Source organism: Panthera uncia (assembly GCF_023721935.1).
Source record: "Panthera uncia isolate 11264 chromosome C1 unlocalized genomic scaffold, Puncia_PCG_1.0 HiC_scaffold_3, whole genome shotgun sequence".
NCBI lineage: Eukaryota > Metazoa > Chordata > Mammalia > Carnivora > Felidae > Panthera > Panthera uncia.
Window position 1 is genome coordinate 69,347,768 of NW_026057584.1, and position 18,385 is coordinate 69,366,152.

At 37.3% G+C, this 18,385-nt stretch overlaps 1 protein-coding gene and 1 pseudogene across 1 annotated transcript; one reads left to right on the plus strand and one right to left on the minus strand.

Annotated features, from left to right (window-relative positions):
- The first annotated feature begins 1,811 nt into the window (after positions 1 to 1,811).
- GCG (glucagon) lies at positions 1,812 to 7,321 on the plus strand. The gene is made up of 4 exons (XM_049614460.1): positions 1,812 to 1,903; positions 3,632 to 3,793; positions 5,685 to 5,822; positions 7,174 to 7,321. Exons 1-4 carry the CDS (start codon positions 1,812 to 1,814, stop codon positions 7,319 to 7,321), a joined length of 540 nt encoding a protein of 179 aa, XP_049470417.1.
- Positions 7,322 to 10,469: 3,148 nt separating this feature from the next.
- Positions 10,470 to 17,001, minus strand: LOC125911405 (securin-like; annotated as a pseudogene).
- Positions 17,002 to 18,385: the final 1,384 nt, after the last annotated feature.

Here is an 18,385-nt window from a genome sequence, read left to right on the forward strand (position 1 = left end):
AAAGAAATGCTTGGGGCGCCTGGGTGGCGCAGTCGGTTAAGCGTCCGACTTCAGCCAGGTCACGATCTCGCGGTCTGTGAGTTCGAGCCCCGCGTCAGGCTCTGGGCTGATGGCTCGGAGCCTGGAGCCTGTTTCCGATTCTGTGTCTCCCTCTCTCTCTGCCCCTACCCTGTTCATGCTCTGTCTCTCTCTGTCCCAAAAATAAATAAAAAACGTTGAAAAAAAAATTTTTTTTTAAATAAAAAGAAATGCTTGCCACCACAATTTTTTTAAAAATTCCCCAAAGTATGAATTTACAATTGAGAATTATACTCAGAAGACACAACTTGCGTAGGTGACAAAGTTTCCTAAGTTTGCCAACTAGATGAACTGACCCAGAGCGAAATGCCAGATGAGGAACTTAATACTGATGAATGAAGAAGGATGAACCTGTAATTCCTAATGTGTTACTTTGTCTAATTGACCACTTAATCTAAAAAGACAGTATTTCAAAGAAAAAAAAAATACCACTGCAGGTACTATAGTCTGTGTGTTTTAGTGCCAAAGACAGATAGTAAATATGGCTAGGATGTTCAAGAAAAGATTGATAGTTTAAAATGTTAATATTTATAAAATCCTTATTTCAAACCAAATGCCATTTGCCAAAAGTACTCATTCAAATCATTTACGGATAAGCATAATCAAACATGGATTGAAATCCCCACTTCTCAAAGTAAACACGGTCGGTCTTAAAGGTAGCAGAGAGAAGCCCATGACCAATACTGGACTCAAAGGTTCCATTCGGTAAATAGAGAAGCGTGCCCTGTGGGGTCATGCTGCTCACATTCATATTGATCCCCATCCCGTCCACACTGCATCATCAGGTCCTTGGCATCCAATGGCTTCACAGGGCATCTGCTTGAGATACGAAGACAAGCAACCAGGTGTATCCCACAACCAAGCCTAGGGTGTCAGTAGCAGTGAATGACGTATCCTGGACTAAGTCCAATTATAAAACAACCTGGGGACTTCCAAGACTTCAGAAGCAAGCATTAATTTTCTTTATGACAGTGATCTCTTAGTTTCTTGGTTGTGATTGTTCAAGTTGCCAGAAGCATTAGTTTTTGTTGCAAATTGCTTGTCTTTAAAATGATTTTTCCCTTTAATTTAGAACAGGTCAAAGCACCCTAAAATACCTCAAATCTGTTGGCCGCTTTATAATTACAAAGTCTAGACCAAGTTACACTATTTAAAATATAAATGAATAATACATCTGAACCGACAGCTGGTATGCCAAGTTGTAGCCTGAGGCTGCTTTAAGATGGTTGAAATGCAGTATAATGTAAATGCTTGGAAGTGAAGGACTATTAATTGAAAGCCAGACTGATAGTGAAGGGGGTGGCATTATGGATAAAGTGCCATTCAGGCTAACCATATGTAGCATATCATCTACAGTAGATATTTTAAATGTTTATCATGGACATTTTTAATTTCAAGTCTGGAAATGAGCCTTCTGATCATTAACACAAGTGTCCTACACTAATGAAAGAGCTTAGTTGGTGGTACATAGCTTTTTTTTTTAATTGGGTGGAACATATCTTTTGTATCCTTTTTTGTCACCCCCCAAATCTGGGGAAAAATATAATCTACTATCTGAAATGAAGCAGGAAATATAATCAGAGTAAAGTTGATGACTAGCTTATACTTGCTATTTGTAATATTTACTTAGTCAAAATTGAACTAATCTAATTGGACAGGTTTAAATGTGGTTGCCTGTCTCCCCCCACCCGCACACCCCCCTCCCTGACTCTGTGTTCCCACAGGCAGCAAAAATGAAAAGCATTTACTTTGTGGCCGGATTGTTTGTAATGCTGGTACAAGGCAGCTGGCAACGTTCCCTTCAAGACACAGAGGAGAAATCCAGGTATTAAATCTCTAGACTTTAGCTAACATGATATTATGGTTAGAATACAGCCTGTTAAAACTATGATTCGTGAATAGGTCTCAGTAAAAGACTCTGCACATTTTCCAAATGTTCAAGGTATCATTGTGATACACGCTTTTCTGCAGTATAGATCAGAGTATGTGCTGTTTCATACCCAAAGGGGTGGGCAATGTTGAAAATTTATTACACAGTAAATTATAGCTCTTTCGAATCTTCAGTTGATCCTATCTGTACATTCATTACACACTGTAGAATAGATTATTTTCATGATTCATACCAACTTTGTGTCCTTTTTAAAAATAATGGCTGGTTGTTAGCTATAAAAGTCATATGTGTTCATGATAGAAACTATTTTAAAAACATGCAATTTCGTTTCCAGTGCTCAAACTTCATTATTCAGAGAAAACTGTTAATAATTTTGAAATTTGGTATATTACTTTCCTGTATCTTACGTGTATGGTGTATAAACGTATTCCAGATACTATGTTTTTTTTTTCTCTTAGCATTATGTTGCTAGTTTTTTCTTATATCATTAAAATACCTATTATATGTAAGACCTTTAATGCTTGCATTCTATTCCATCTCATAAATGTACAATATTTATTTAGCTATTCCTCCTTTATTGAACACTTAAGAATTCTTCAAATTTTCCCACCAAGAATACTGCAAATAACATTTTCCCCCCTAGACTTCTTACTATTTTCTGAGGATAGATTTCTAGTAGTAGAATTACTATGTCAAAGGGTTTTGAATGAGTCTAATTTTTTTATATTATCTTGCCAACTTGCTTTCCAGAAAAGTCACACACATACACATTCCCATCAGCAGTATAGAAATACTTCTCTCACACTATCCTCCCCAGTATTGAATCTTCACTAATTTGACAGGTAAAAGTAGTATCTCATTTCTATTTCTGAGTATTAATCACATTGAATATTTCCCCATATTTACCATGCCAATGAACTGTTGATTTCTAGCATGCGTACTATCCACTATACAGTTTCAAATTACCAAGTGCACTTTTTCTTGTCTTTCTTTTTTTTAATGTTTTTAATCTATTTTAGAGAGAGAGAGAGAATGAGAGGGGGAGGGGCAGAGAGAGCATCTCAAGCAGGTTCTACCTTGTCAATGCAGAGCCCTATGTGGGGTTCAAACCCATGAACCATGAGATCATGACCTGAGCTGAAATCAAGAGTTTGATGCTTCATCAACTGAGCCACCTATGCACCTCTTTTGTCTTTCTTTGAATGTTTGTCTTTCTTCCAGCATTAGCTATCATATACCCAGGTAACTAAACTTTTTATATGAATATATGCAAAACAAAATTAGGAACATAAATCTGCTGCCCAGCAAATGATGTGGAATTTTTTACTCTTTTAAAATATTCAAGTCATTGATCTCTTCTGTCATTATTAGCACAATCATGAGTAGATGAATTAAGTGAAAAAAGATTTATTTAATCCCATTTCAGAAAAAAAGATGCCAGGTGAAAAAATCTATTACTAGAATTCAGAATCAGAGTGTATTCAATTCCAATACAACTATGGAATTCCCATGGCAAGCCAAGGTGTCTCCGAACTACCCACTGAAATACTCAAGGCACCTGCTTTCCAGCGTCATACGGTGCAGTATTTTGTAGAGAAGTACTATTGAAGTGATTCTACTCTTGGGGAGAGATTTAGTTGTACCCATCACTGTTCTTTACAGATCATTCCCAGCTCCTCAGACAGACCCGCTCAATGATCCAGATCAGATGATTGAGGACAAACGCCATTCTCAGGGCACATTCACCAGTGACTACAGCAAGTATCTGGATTCCAGGCGTGCGCAGGATTTCGTGCAGTGGTTGATGAACACCAAGAGGAACAAGTAAGAGTCTGAACCTAGTCCAAAATTTGCACACAAATATATTACATAAATATGTCTAAAATTTCTCCTGACTGTTTTTTTTTTTTTTTATCATGTTCATCAGTTAGTGCACATAGGCTCTTCCAATTTCGGTGATTTTCAAGGTTGGTGATACTGTCCTTTGTATTATTCCTTGAACGTCCCACCCTCTCACCCCTTCAGTCCCCTTATCTACCCTCCAATGGGACTTAGACTTTATATTCCCACCTGTGGTCTTAGCAATATTTACCCTCTTGGGCCATTTTCCTTTAAAATCAGAAGTTGACTTTTGTGAACCTGCAAGATTAGGAATCTAATTTCTGACCAAAAGATACAGCGAATTCACCATTCCCTTGTAGGGTTCAAACTCATGATTGTGATCACATTCAAAGTATCCTCTAGCCAAGTTAATCATGGTAAGGAATGGAAACAGATGCAGTCTTTTTCTTGTAGAATACAATCCAAGATACACATTTAAAATTACAGCCTAGCTGCACAGCATAAAGAGAGAAGAAGGCAAATAAGAACACAAGCCTATCGTAAGGCATACATTTTAATGTTGGATTTTCTTTGACAGTGTTGGGTTTTTTGCTACATCTAGGCTACTGGAGGAAATCATCTGCAAGGGTTTCACAGAGATGGTGGGATTTCACAATTTCTTTGGAGGATGGCCCACAAGGGGAAGGGAGTTATGCATACAAAGTAGCTAAAGGAATCTAAAAATCAGGAAAGGGCATAGATTTGTCTGGATAGAATAGAGGTGTGCCTGGGTGGCTCAGTTGCTTAAGTGTCCAGCTCGGGTCATGATCTCATTGTTCATGAGATCCAGCCCCACACTGGGCTCTTTGCTGACAGCATGGAGCCTGCTTGGGATTCTCTCTCTCCCTCTCTCTGTGCCCCTTCCTTGCTCATGCTCTCTCTCTCTCTTAAAAATAAAAAGAAATAAACATTAAAAAAAAAAAAAGAAAAGAGAAGGGAGAGAGGAAGGGAGAGCAAGAGAGTAGACACAAGCCAACAGGAGAAACAGGAGAGACAGAGCGATTGACCAAAAGTTCTTAAGTGAAAGTTACAGCTACAGAAATGATGGTCATGGCCAGAAGAGACACTGGGAAAAGTTCTTGCCAAGGACTAGAGATGAGGCCTTTGGTAAAATGTGGAAAATCAGAAATTTGAAAAAAAATGGAAACAGCTGTCCTCATTTCTAGAAAAAGAATGCCACAACTTGGTAAACTAATGTGAGACAATTATTTTCTTAGGCAGTTTCTGTTGTGTGTTTCAGATAAACCTTCTGGGGTAACACACATCAGGGAAACTGAGGGTGGCTCGTCGCCCACCTACACAGAGCACTCTGCACATGCTTGAGGGTGAAATGGAGCCCTCTTCTTAGCTTTCCTCGTTGCTGGCCCATCACACGTTTCCTTTAGTCCATTATCCTGTGGTCCTTTTGCTGGATTTTGAGAGGGCCCTTGGCTTTCCCTAGAAGCATTGCATTAACTCTGACCCCACGTGGACTAATAACAAACAGCCGCCTTACCTGCAAGTAGCACAGCACGGTGCAGAACCCACTTATATTGAGACCGAAGTGAATGCAGCTTTAATAATCAATGGCACAGACAAGCAGGGGAGCCGAAAATGAGTAAGCCGATAGAGTGGAGGGGCTTTAGCCCGCTTTCATTGTTACTAGCCCTGTCCCATCATCCTTCACTCCAGGTAATTGATGTAGCTTCAGGATGATCCCCCGGCTACCCTCATCTCCCAAATCTCCCTCAGCCCCTTCTACATAGGATCCTGAACCCCAGGCTGCACTGTTTAAAGGTGAGAACCATATTGCTAAAGAGACAGATCTTCAACTTAACTTTCACATTTCGTTCAGGAATAACATTGCCAAACGTCATGATGAATTTGAGAGACATGCTGAAGGGACCTTTACCAGTGATGTAAGTTCTTATTTGGAAGGCCAAGCTGCCAAGGAATTCATTGCTTGGCTGGTGAAAGGCCGGGGAAGGCGAGAGTAAGTCTGTACATTCTTATTTAACATTTTTTTTTTGCATGATGCTGAAAACTTAGACTACAGTTATCTATATATGGATCTGGATTACAGAAGCAATTAGTATAGTCTCACAAAGTGAGGAAATAACTCATATTGGTGGGAGACAGTCTACAAAAGTCTAGTCTGTTTTACTTTTGATAGCAAGGATTAATAATATTTGTAATTAATTATTATTCTCTATTAGAGTGGCATTGTAATTAGGGCATTCATTTGTCAATCCAGAACACTCTTGATAACAAGTAGAATGCTTTTTTGATAACTGTACGAAGACAACCGGCTTAAACAAGAACTGTCTTGGGAAAACTAGGTTTAAGGAAAAAGGAGACACAATGCTGAAAACAGAAAGTCCGACTGCAAATATTTACACATGGGATCATATATATATGTGTGTGTGTGTCAGGATTCAGGTAAAAATGTGATGAAGACTAAAAGGAAGACAATTTAAGATGTGTAATGAAATGACCCTCAAAGCACAGATACGTGGGAACAGCCATAGATTTAACGATATGCCCATTTTTTTAATAGGGCTGTCATATAGACAATCACCAAATTGTCAAAGTTGAAAATGAAGCTAGAGCCTTTTGGGACTTTCTTGGAACTTACCACAACCAAACAGATTCCTGAACCATCTCATTTTCTCCTGATCATTTTGATTGACATTTGAAATATGAGAGGCAGGAAATTCATGTTCAACTCTTTTTTTTTTCTTAAGTGAGATTTAAAACAAGTTCACTGAGCCTTAAAGAGAGCTTAAGGCAAAAGGAAACTAGTATTGTTACTGACTTAAAACATGATCAAACCGATGAAACTAATTGGTAAAATAGTCACTTACACTTGAGGATATTTTGTAGTGTTTTAATGTACCGCAAAAATTCCTGCCAGAGCAAACCATTCAAAGAGGAAATGTTATATGGACTAAACTTTAATCGGCTAATCCTGTACTTTGCCAGGCTGTTCAGACAATCACTAGTTTTACGAGACATCATACATTTTTCTGATTTATAGACGAATTAGTCTCAGTAATAACATCTGTGCTGCCAATACACTAAAATATTCGAAGCAGCCTGGAATATTGAGAAGGGCATGAAGCTACTCCTTAGGTCTGGTTTCAGTTCCCAACTCTGCTCTTTCCTACCTAAATCATTCCCTTGCCCACATGCAGGTTTCTGTGAGGCTTTTCATAGCAGGCCCCTCCCCTGGGAAATAGAAACTTACTGTTTTCTCAGTGACCCTCACACGTGCTACCAGGGATAAGCAATCAATAAGCACTACTTAAAACCTTTAACCACTCATTTGGCCCTTATTCCTTCAGTTTCCCAGAAGAAGTCACCATTGTTGAAGAATTACGCCGCAGACACGCCGACGGCTCTTTCTCCGATGAGATGAACACAGTTCTTGACAATCTTGCCACCCGGGACTTTATAAACTGGCTGCTTCAGACCAAAATTACTGAGAGGTGACTCCATTTTAGTTAATTCTGAAAACCATCAAAACTTTCATAACTATTATCACACAGGCTACAGGTGGTTCCTGGTGTGGGGAAGAGGGTCTTTATTTAGTCTCTTGGTATATAATCAAAATTATGAATCCTTTAAGAAAACATTATTATATTCACTTTTCATCAGTAAGATTTATTCATTTACCCCTCTACTGCAAAAAGCATTTCCTGAGTGTCAATAAGGGATAAGGCATTAGGAACACAGATATGAATGAAACATGCAGATGTTAAAGCATTTGCATATTAATGTCATATTAAAAATTGCTATTTATGGTGACATTTTAGCACATAGGAAAACACCAGTATACATGGTATTATGTCCTTACTGTAATAAGCATAGTAGTAAAAGTTTAAACACCAAAACTTAACCACTTATTTTCGTAGGTTATAATTGCTTTTTATAATTTTTCATAAACTTTATATTTCATCATAGGGGAACTTTAGGATAAGTCGTCTCTGCAAATGTTTGAAGAGTTGAAAAGACTAAGGGATTTATAAGATGAAAAGATTGATGAACAAATTTTATCAAAGTAAATCACTGAAATATTTCCTGGATAAGTTAACTACTAAGTGTCATCTAAGTGTCATAGCTATTGTTAAATTCACTACCTTTTTTTTTTTAATTTCTAGGAAATAAGTATGTCACTGTTCAAGATCACTTCACATCACCTGCCAGCCACATGGAATATTTGAAATTTTAAGTTCTGTAAATTTAAGAGATGTATCCTGAAGCCATATTGCTTTGCATGCCAATAAATAACTTTTCTTTTAATATTGTGTGACCAAAGATTGTAAACGGAATAAACCATGGTTAAAGAGTTGTTAAAATACCAGCTTTAAAATGTGGAAGTGCAGAATTCTCTCCTTTTCTTATTTTGGATGAAGTACCCTAACCTGCTTACATTTAGCAATGAAATTACTTTTCTGTGATGTAATTTGTACATATAAATTATTTCAATCACAACATATCTGCATTGTAATGATAAGATAAGGGAAGGACTAGTAGCCACAGTGGTGAAACTGGAAAGAGAAATTCCTTCTTGAAACATTTGTCATAAAAATGCTCTGCTTTCAATATATAAATGGTAGATAAATAAAATTTTCAAGCTTCTTTACCATTGTCTGCCTTCTCTCTTCTTCATGACCCCACTCCTTCCAAACACCCCTTCTTCCTAAGCTCATAGCCCATGAGCCAAATCTGGTGCCTAGACATGGCTTCACGATTTGAATGTCTGCACCGTGCTTTGTGGGCAACCCTGAAAAAATATATAAACGTATTGATTTCTGGCTTATCTTTAAAAATTAAATCATCAGTTGGGGCGCCTGGGTGGTTCAGTTGGTTGAGCGTCTGGCTTTGGCTCAGGTCATGATCTCGCTGTCCGTGAGTTCTGGCTCCGCATCCGGCTCCGCACCAGGTTCTGTGCTGACAGCTTAGAGCCTGGAGCCTGCTTTGAATTCTGGGTCTCCCTCTCTCTCTGCTCCTCCCCCGCTCATGCTCTCTCTCTCTCTCCTTCAAAATAAATAAAAACATTTAAAACTTTTTTTAAAAAATAAATAAAAATTAAATCATCAAGCAATATTAAGCTGCAAAACAAATCTCATCTGGAGCTAAGTATCAGCTATCTCCGGAAGAGTCACATGCTCATAGTCAATTTTGTTTATTTAAAAAAAAAAAAAAGCTATTGTTTTTCTGGTCTATATTTCATTTATTTCCACTCTGATCTTTTTTATTTCCTACCTTCTGCTAACTTGGGGCTTAATTGTTCTTGTTTTTCTAGATCTTGAGATGTAAAGTTAGGTTGTTTGAGATCTTTTGATTTTCTCAATATACACATTTATCACTTTAAACTTCCCCCTGCTTTTGCAACATTCTCTGTATTTTGGTGTGCTATGTTTCCATTTTCATTTGTTTCAATATTTTTTTTTAATTTCCTTTTGGATTTCTTCTTTGATCTATTGGTTGTTCATGAATGTGTGCCTAGAAACTTCTCAGGTCTCCTTTGTTGATTTCTAGTTTCATACCACTGCGGTAAGAAAAGATAGTTGGTAGTTGGTATGATTTCTATCTTCTTAAATTTGGTGAGACCAGCTTTGTGGCCTATCATATGACCTATTCTGAAAAGTGTTCTATATGCACTTGAGAATAATGTGTATGCTGCTGCTGTTGGGTGGAATGTTCTAGAAATGTCTGTTAGGTTAATTTAGTCTAATGTATGGTTCAAGTTCAACATTTCCTAGTTGGTTATTGGTTTGGATAATCTGTCCATTGTTGAAACTTGGGTATTACAGTCCCTTACTACGACTATGATTATATTGTTATCCATTTCTGCCTTTAGATATGTTAGTATTTGCTTAATATATTTAGGTGCTCTTATGTAGGGTGTGTCTATATTTATGACTGTTATATCTTTTTGATGAATTGACCCCTTTATCAACATATAATGACCTCTTTTCTGTTACTGCTTTGGCTTAAAGTCTATTTTGTCAGATGTAAATACAGCCACCCCTACTTTCTTTTGGATTCCACTTGTATGGAATATCTTTTTCCATCCCGTCAGTTTGAGCCTATGTGTGTCCTTAAAGCTAAAGTGAATCTTTTATAGGCAACATATAGTTAGGTCATGGTTTTTAATCCATTCAACCTACTCCAGGCCTTTTGATTGGTGAATTCAATCCATTCACATTTAGAGTAATTTTTTTTAATGCTCATTTAATTTTGAGAGACAGAGAGAGAGAGAGAGAGAGAGAGAGAGCACGAGCAGGAGAGGGGCAGAGAGAGAGGGAGACACAGAATCTGAAGCAGGCTCCAAGCTCTGAGCTGTCAGCACAGAGCCTGACATGGGACTCGAACTCACAAACTGTGAGATTATGACCTGAGCCAAAGTCAGATGCTTCACCAACTGATCCACCCAGGCGCCCCTAGAGTAATTATTGATATGGAATGCCATCTTATTCATTGTTTTCTGGCTGTTTTATAGTCCAATTGTTTTTTTCCTCTGTTTCTGCTTCCCTTTGTTAATTGGTGATTTTACATGTTTTTTTTTCTGTTAAACAATGGTTTTATTAACATAAAAACATACATACCCACAAACTATAAAGTGCTAAGAAACTTAAATATTTAAGTCATAGCAAGCAGGTGGCAATTCAACATCCAAGGCCCCCAGAATGCTTGAAGGAGACCACAGCAGATTATACCTCCAGAGTTAAGAGGGCATTTTTAGAGGGGAAAGGGAGCCACATGTAATAGTTTTTCAAGCTTCCACTTCTCATCCAGCCTCATGGGAAGCATTCTCTTCAAGAGGAGGTATGCCATTTCATATCCCTCAAGCAGGTCAAAACTCTTGAAGACTAGAGGATATAAAGGAAAGAATTTTTCTATTTCTAGATCAGCATCACTCAAGGCAGGAATGGAACTTTTTGCTTTAACAGTCTTCCCAGTCATCTGTTTCACAGGGAACTTTGTCTATTTCTGTTTGAGGGCTCCATTAGTCTTTACTGACTTTTCTGTAGTTATGTTAACAGTTCTCAAAGCCTTTCTGGAAGCATTAGATAAGGCTGGTGGAGCACCAAACATTTTGCCAACATGTGGCATTGAAACCTGAGATCTCCCATTGAAGGCTCTGGCTTGAAGTCCAGATTCTAGCTTTAGCCCATCCTTAGGTGCTACACAGGTACCTGGATCACCATTTTTCCTCAACAACAAAGATCATAGCAGCCATTCTGGGTTAGGCAAGGCTCAGCCTCTTTTTTTGCTTTTGATTCCCCTTTCTTTATCTTTTGTGAATCTTCTCTAGATTTTTGCTTTGTGGTTGCTCTAAGCTTACATAAAAACATCTTATAGATAAGGCAGTACATTTTAACTTGACGGTGACCTCACTTAATTCACATTCAAAAGCTCCACCAAAAGCCCCACAAAAGCTCTAAATATATATATATATATATATATATACATATATATATATATAGAGAGAGAGAGAGAGAGAGAGCATGCACAAGGGAGAGGGGCAGAGGAGAGAGAGAATCTTAAGCAGGCTCCAAGCTGAACCTGCTGCGGGTCCAAGCTGCAGCTGCTCCAAGCAGGCTTGGAGCCTGATGCGGGTCTTGATCCCACAATCCTTGGATGACGATATAAGAGCTGAAATCAAGAGTCAGACCCTCAACTGACCGAGTCACCCAGGTGCCCCCCTTTATATTTTAGGTGTCACAATCTACCTCTTTTTTTATTTTGTATTCTGCAGATGCTTTCTATTGCATTTTTCATTTCATTCACTGAATTCTTCAGCTCTAGAATTCATTTGGTCCTTTTTATGATTTCTATCTCTTTGCTAAATTTCTCATTTTGTTCATGTATTGCTTTCCTGATTTTCTTTGAATTGTCTTTTTGTGTTCTCTTGTAGCTCATTGGGTTACCTAAAAATAGCAATTTAGAATTCTTTATCAACTAAATTGCAAAATTCTGTGTCTTTGAGTTCAGCAATTGGAGGATTATTGTTATCTTTTAGTGATGATATGTGTTCTTGATCCTTCGTGCTTCTAAAGTTTTGCATTGCTGCTTTCATATTCAAGGTAGTAGACACACTCTCAAATCTTTACTAGTTGCCTTCAAGTAGGATATACTGTTCATTGGTCCTATTATATGAGGGGCTTCTCTGACCTTTTATGGATACATCCACTCTACACTTCCTACTGCCTCTTGTGGAAGAATTCTTAAGCTTTTGTGTCTTCTCTGGTTCTTATGATTCACCAGGCTGGCTGCTGGAAACCTATCTTCTGTTTTCCAAAAGGTGGCACTATAGCTCAAGTTTGTGATTTCTCCCTTGCTCAAAGACCCTGATCTAATTTTATGAGCGTACTCCATTTACCAGAGCTGGCTCTCTCACCCACTGCACTGGGGAGCACACACCAAGGGACAGGCATAGAGTTGAGGGAGGTGTGGATTCAGCATTTGGGGTATTGAGAGAGCCTACAGGCCTGATGGAGATGGGGAATGTCCACCATGCTTTCTTGTATGCAAATCGTTGCCTTTACCGCTCCAAAACCAATGTACCCATGGGTGACTTAAAGGGCTCCATTTGGAACTAAAATTTGGTTTAGAAACTGTATCTTCATTATACCAGAGTCAAAAGTGTGAGAACATCGCTGTGAATGTTCCAGTTCAGCAGCAGCCTTCAGAACCATGGGATGTCCTCATACAAAAGAGGAGAGGTAGTCAGCTAAGAAAACTGGCACATGGCTCCAATGAATGGAAAAGGGAAGGATAAAACAGAGTATGTGAATCAAGCCCAAAGGAATGACAAAAGTCAAAACCAGAGAAGATTAATCTTCCCTTAAGTAAAAGAAGCAAACTAAGGGACAACATTGGGAAATAAAGCTAAGGAAGGAGTCATGTAAGTGTAGAAATGAAGTTGAATTATTAGTTATGTATTTGTTTAACTGTGTGTAATACAATCCCAATCACAGAGAGTTAACAATATAGGTGTTTGTTTCTTACAATACAAGAAATCCAGACATAGGGAGTCCAAAACTAAACATGTCAGTAATAGTACATGGTCTTTATCCTTCTGCTTTGCCATCATTAACAAATGCCTTTCCTCCCATGGTCACCTTAAGATTGGAAGGTGACTGGCCCATCTCCCAGTTTCCTGTTCATCTTCCGGGGAAAGATGAAGAAGAAAAAAAGTGAAAGATGGGCAGGAAGAGAGAGAGGAAAAAGAGGAAGAAAACAAGAATAAGACATATAGGAAGTGAGAATTAACAATCAGAAATACAATGAACTGATTTTGAGAAAGTGAAACACTCTCAGAAATCCTCAGATTTTCAATTTTGTCTTGCTGGCCAGAAACGTGCCCCATGACCACATCCTGGCTCTAAGGAAGGCTGGGAAATGCCTTTCAGCAGCATACAAAATCAGGATCATATTTATTAGGAAAAGGGAAAAAATGAATATTATGTAGGGAACTAAAATCAAAAAGCGTATTACCACAGTCAGGGTTAGATGCCCAAGCCTTAGTTTAGTGAGTGTCATCTTTGTAGTTTGAGGTTTTGTTGGCCTAATGTAAGTCCAAACACACTTACAAAAACAAAAATTCAGACTGCCCCTGAACTCAATGTGAGAAAAGTAAAACACCCAACAAAGAAATTATTGGAGAATATTCAATGAGACTCATACAAGCATTTTATATCTTCAATTATAAAACTAAGTTTAAATAATGGGAATACAGGAGTAAAGGATTCAAGTTGAATTAACCAGGCAGATATAAAAGAAAGCAGAATTGTGCTTTTGTCATCAGAAGGTAAAACTTAAGGAAAAACTATTACAGAAAGAAGAATACTTTAAGATCCTAAGTGTTATTGGGGACCCTGGGTGGCTCAGTCAGTTAACCATCCGACTTCGGCTCAGGTCATGATCTAGCAGTCGGTGAGTTCGAGCCCTGTGATGGGCTCTGTGCTGACAGCTCAGAGCCTGGAGACTGTTTCAGATTCTGTGTCTCCCTCTCTCTCTGACCCTCCCCTGTTCATGCTCTGTCTCTCTCTGTCTCAGAAATAAATAAACGTTAAAATTTTTTTTAAAATAAATAAAGTTTATTTATTTATCTGGGAGAGACAGAGACAGCATGAGTGAGGGAGGGGCAGACAGAGAGGGAGAAAAAGAAAATCCCAAGCAGGCTCTGTGCTATAGCACAGAGCCTGATGTGGGGCTTGAACTCATAAAACTGTGAGATCATGACCTGATTGAAACCAAGAGTCAGACACTTAACTGACTGAGCCAACCAGGTATCCCTGAAAAACCTGTTTTTTAAAAAAAAAAAAGTGAAAACATACATACTATAAGAAATGTTAAAGAGTAAATAATTATCAAAGTAAAAAGAAAATTTTTTAATTAAGACTAATTTGAACAACTCTATGTTAATACATTTAAAACCAGATTTAAAAAATACCTGTATAAAAAATATAGCTTACCAAAATTGTCCTCAATATAGATGGACAATCTAGAGAGATCATTTTCCACTAAATAAACAGAAAAAGGTTTTAAAGACGTCCCTACAAAAAACATGTGGACCATATAATTTCGCAATGGATTTTTACTTAACCTTGAAACATCAGATAATGAATACTATTAAAGCTATTCCAGAATACTAAAAACACAAAAACTTGTACATTCTTTTCCTGAAGTGAGTGAGTATAACATTGATAGTAAAATATGAAAACAAATCGCACAAAATTTTACAGATGAATGTCACTTATAAACATAGATTCAAGTATCTTTTAAAAAGAATCCAAATGTCCATTAAAAATACAATGTGGAGAAATTGGAACACTTGTGCACTGTCGCTGGGAATGTAAAATGATGTAGCTCCTGTGGGAAATAGTATGGCAGTTCCTTAAAAAGTTAAAAATAGAGTTATCATCAAACCCAACAATTCCACTTCTGGGTATATACCACAAATCATTGAAAGCATGATCTCAAAGAGATTATTTGTGCACCCCTATTCACAGCAGCATTATCCACAATAGCTAAAATACGGAGACAACCCAAGAGTTTAATGACTGATGAGTGGATAAACAAAATGTGTCATAGACATACAATGGGAAATAACCTCACCCTTAAAAATGAAGGAAATTTGGGGGCGCCTGGGTGGCTCAGTTGGTTGAACATCCGACTTCAGCTCAGGTCATGTCTCACAGTTTGTGAGTTCAAGTCCTTCATCGGTCTCTGTGCTGACAACTCGGAGCCTGGAGCCTGCTTCAGATTATGTGTCTCCCTTTCTCTCTGCCCCTCCCCTGCTTGCACTCTGTCTCTCTCTCTCTCTATCTCAAAAATGAATAAACACTAAATTTTTTTTTTTAAAAAATGAAGGAAATTTCATGCTACATGCTACAACATGGATGAACCTTGAGGACATTATGCTGAGTGAAATAAGTTAGTCACAAAAAGACAAATACTATATGACTCCACTTTTAGGATGTACTTAAAGTAGTTAAAATCATAAAGACAAAAATTATAATGGTGGTTACCAAGGACTGGGGGAAGGAGAGAATGGGAAGTTATTGTTCAATAAGTATAGAATTTCAGTTTTCAAAAAAGTTATGGGGATGGAAGATGGTGATGATTGCAAAACAATGTGAATGAATTTATTATCACTAAACTGTATGTACACTTATAAATGGTTAAGATGGTAAATTTAATGTTACATGTATCTTACCACAATAAATGTGTGTGTGTGTGTGTGTGTGTGTGTGTGTGTGTGTTTGCGTGTGTGTAATGCCCAAGCTTTATTTTAGTGAGTGTCACCTTTGTGATTTGGGGTTTTGTTGGCCAAATTTAGGTCCAAGCATGCTTATATAAACCCTAGACTGCCTCTGAATTCAATGTGATAAAAGTAAAACATCCAACAAAGAAATTATTGGAGAATATTCAGATAAGACTCATTCAAGCATTTTATATATTTAATTATAAAACTAAGTTTACGGGCACCTGGGTGGCTCAGTCGGTTGAGAGCCCGACTTCGGCTCAGGTCACGATCTCACGGTTAGTCGGTTCCAGCCCCGCATTGGGCTCTGTGCTGACAGCTCGGAGTCTGGAGCCTGCTTCAGATTCTGTGTCTCCCTCTCTCTCTGCCCCTCCCCTGCTCGTGCTCTGTCTCTCTCTCTCTCTGTCTCTCAAAAATAAATAAACATTAAAAAATAATTTAAAAAAATAAAATAAGTAAACTAAGTTTAAATGATGGGAATAAAGGAGTAAAGGATTCAGGTTGAATTAACCAGACAGATATAAAAAAAGTGATGCGGATTATGCTTTGGATATGAAGTAGTTCAATATTAGAAAGTCCTTTAATACAATTCATCATACTTATAGGCATGAGAAAACCATAATCTCCTCTCCATAGATGCCAAAAAGGCACACCACAATATTAAATCCTCAATCATGATAAGATAGAAATTGACGGATACTTTTTAAATATGATAAAACATATACTGGCCCAAAAGTCTGCAGTTTACTTAATGCTATATATTGGAGAAATTCCCATTAGATTCAGAAACAAGGAAAAGACACCATTATTTTGGCTACTATTTAACACTGTCTTAAAGGTACTAAGAAATTGAAGAAGTTAAGGTAATTGAATAAGAGAAAGTGCACAGTGAAAAAGAATGTACTAAAACTATATCTACTTAAAGATGATGTGTTTATATATCTGAATAACTCAAAAGAATAAATGGAAAAATACTACAAATAATAAGGTAATTTAGTATATTAGAATGATACAGAATGAATATACAAAACCAACAACCTTCAGAAAGAAAAGAAAACAAAATGAATACATCAATTCTCATTAATTCATAGTAGTCATACTATGAATTACATAAAACAACGGTAAACACTGAATTAATGAACATTGGGCTGCTAGGGGAAATACAGAGCGAAGTTCCCACAAACCTCCATTTTTGTCAACATAAAGCCATATGCCTTATATAGGTTTGTTTGCCAATGTCCTTGTAAAACATACCAGTCTCATAAGCATTAAAAACCTCCTCTTCCACCTCGCTCTTTTCCTTGTAACACTTAGCAGGTATTTTAAAAATTCTTCTGTAGCTTCCTGATCTACATACACAACCTGCCTTGTTTACCTGCAGATTGACCATTTTCCGCACCATATAACCTTCTGAAACAGAGCCAGCAGGCACTGCTGAGAAGGGTTTAACATTTTTCCTTCACCCTGGGTAACTTGACTGTGCAGCTCTTCAGCTTTCTGCTAAATGCTGTCCCCTATGGTTTTTTGTTTGTTTGTTTTTTGTTTTTTTAAAAGAGAAGTCACCAAAAAAAGTACAAAAATGTGGAAAGCATGACACTAAATAGACCATAAAAAAGACATTTATTTACAGTATGAGAGCTGAAAAAAGAAGGTAGAACATCACTTTTTTTTTTTTTTATCTCAGCTGGGAATGTCCATAGAGCTACTCAATTTTTCATCACTCTGTGAATGTCCATGAATGACCATGAAATTGCTGGATTGATTTTGGGATTACAAATAAAAGTTTGTAGGTTAATTTGCAAATATGGAATCAGCAAATAATGAGGATCACCTATAATAGAACCACAATAAGATGGCAGGTATAATCCCAAATATACTAGTTTTATACTAAATGTAAATAAACTAAATATTCATATTGAAGACTAAAGTTATCCAACCAGATAAAAAAAATGTCGAACCATTACCAGTGACATAGTCTGTACATAAAGACATAAGAAGTTAAAATAAAAAGACTATAAAAGTTGTAACATGCAAATGCTCACACAAGAAAGCTTGTGTTGATATATTAATAGCAGGAAGTAGACTCTTAAGAAACCAGCATTATTAGAGATAAAGAGGAGCATTAAGTATGATAAAGTAATTAATCCATTGGGGATATATAGTGGTTCATATATAGCTTAAAAAATAGATGAGGTCTAAAATGACAGAATTAAAAGTATAGAAAAGTTCAATCATAGTGAAAGACTTAAGCAACTTGGCCAATAGTTGACAGAGCAATAGTTGAAAAATCAATAAAATCTGATAAACTCAATCAACAAAATAATTTTAATGTTTGTGAAACAACGTACCCAGTAACAACAGATGAATATTCTTTCTAAGTGCATATAGAGTATTTATCAAGATTAACTTTACGCTGATCAAAAGCCTTCAACAAATTTCAAAGATTCTAATCACAGTAGAGTTAAGGTAGAAATCAAAAATAAAAGATATCTTTTTAAAAATGTTTTAAATGTTTTTATTTATTTTGGGGACAGAGAGAGAGGGAGAGAGAGAGAGAGAGAGAGAGAGAGAGACAGAATGAGCAGGGGAGGGGCAGAGAGAGAGAGGGAGACACAGAATCCAAAGCAGGCTCCAGGCTCTGAGCCGTCAGCAAAAAGCCTGACACGGGGCTGGAACTCACGGACTGTGAGACTATGACCTGAGCTGAAGTCGGACCCTTAACCGACTGAGTCACCCAGGCGCCCCAAAAACAAAAGATATCTTAAAAATTTTTT

Bases quoted from the DNA above. Each gene is read 5' to 3' on its own strand.
- GCG (XM_049614460.1), top strand. From the start codon at position 1,812: ATGAAAAGCATTTACTTTGTGGCCGGATTGTTTGTAATGCTGGTACAA. The intron at 1,904-3,631 runs GTATTAAATCTC...TGTTCTTTACAG, and splicing joins GACACAGAGGAGAAATCCAG to ATCATTCCCAGCTCCTCAGA. The intron at 5,823-7,173 runs GTAAGTCTGTAC...TTATTCCTTCAG, and splicing joins AAAGGCCGGGGAAGGCGAGA to TTTCCCAGAAGAAGTCACCA.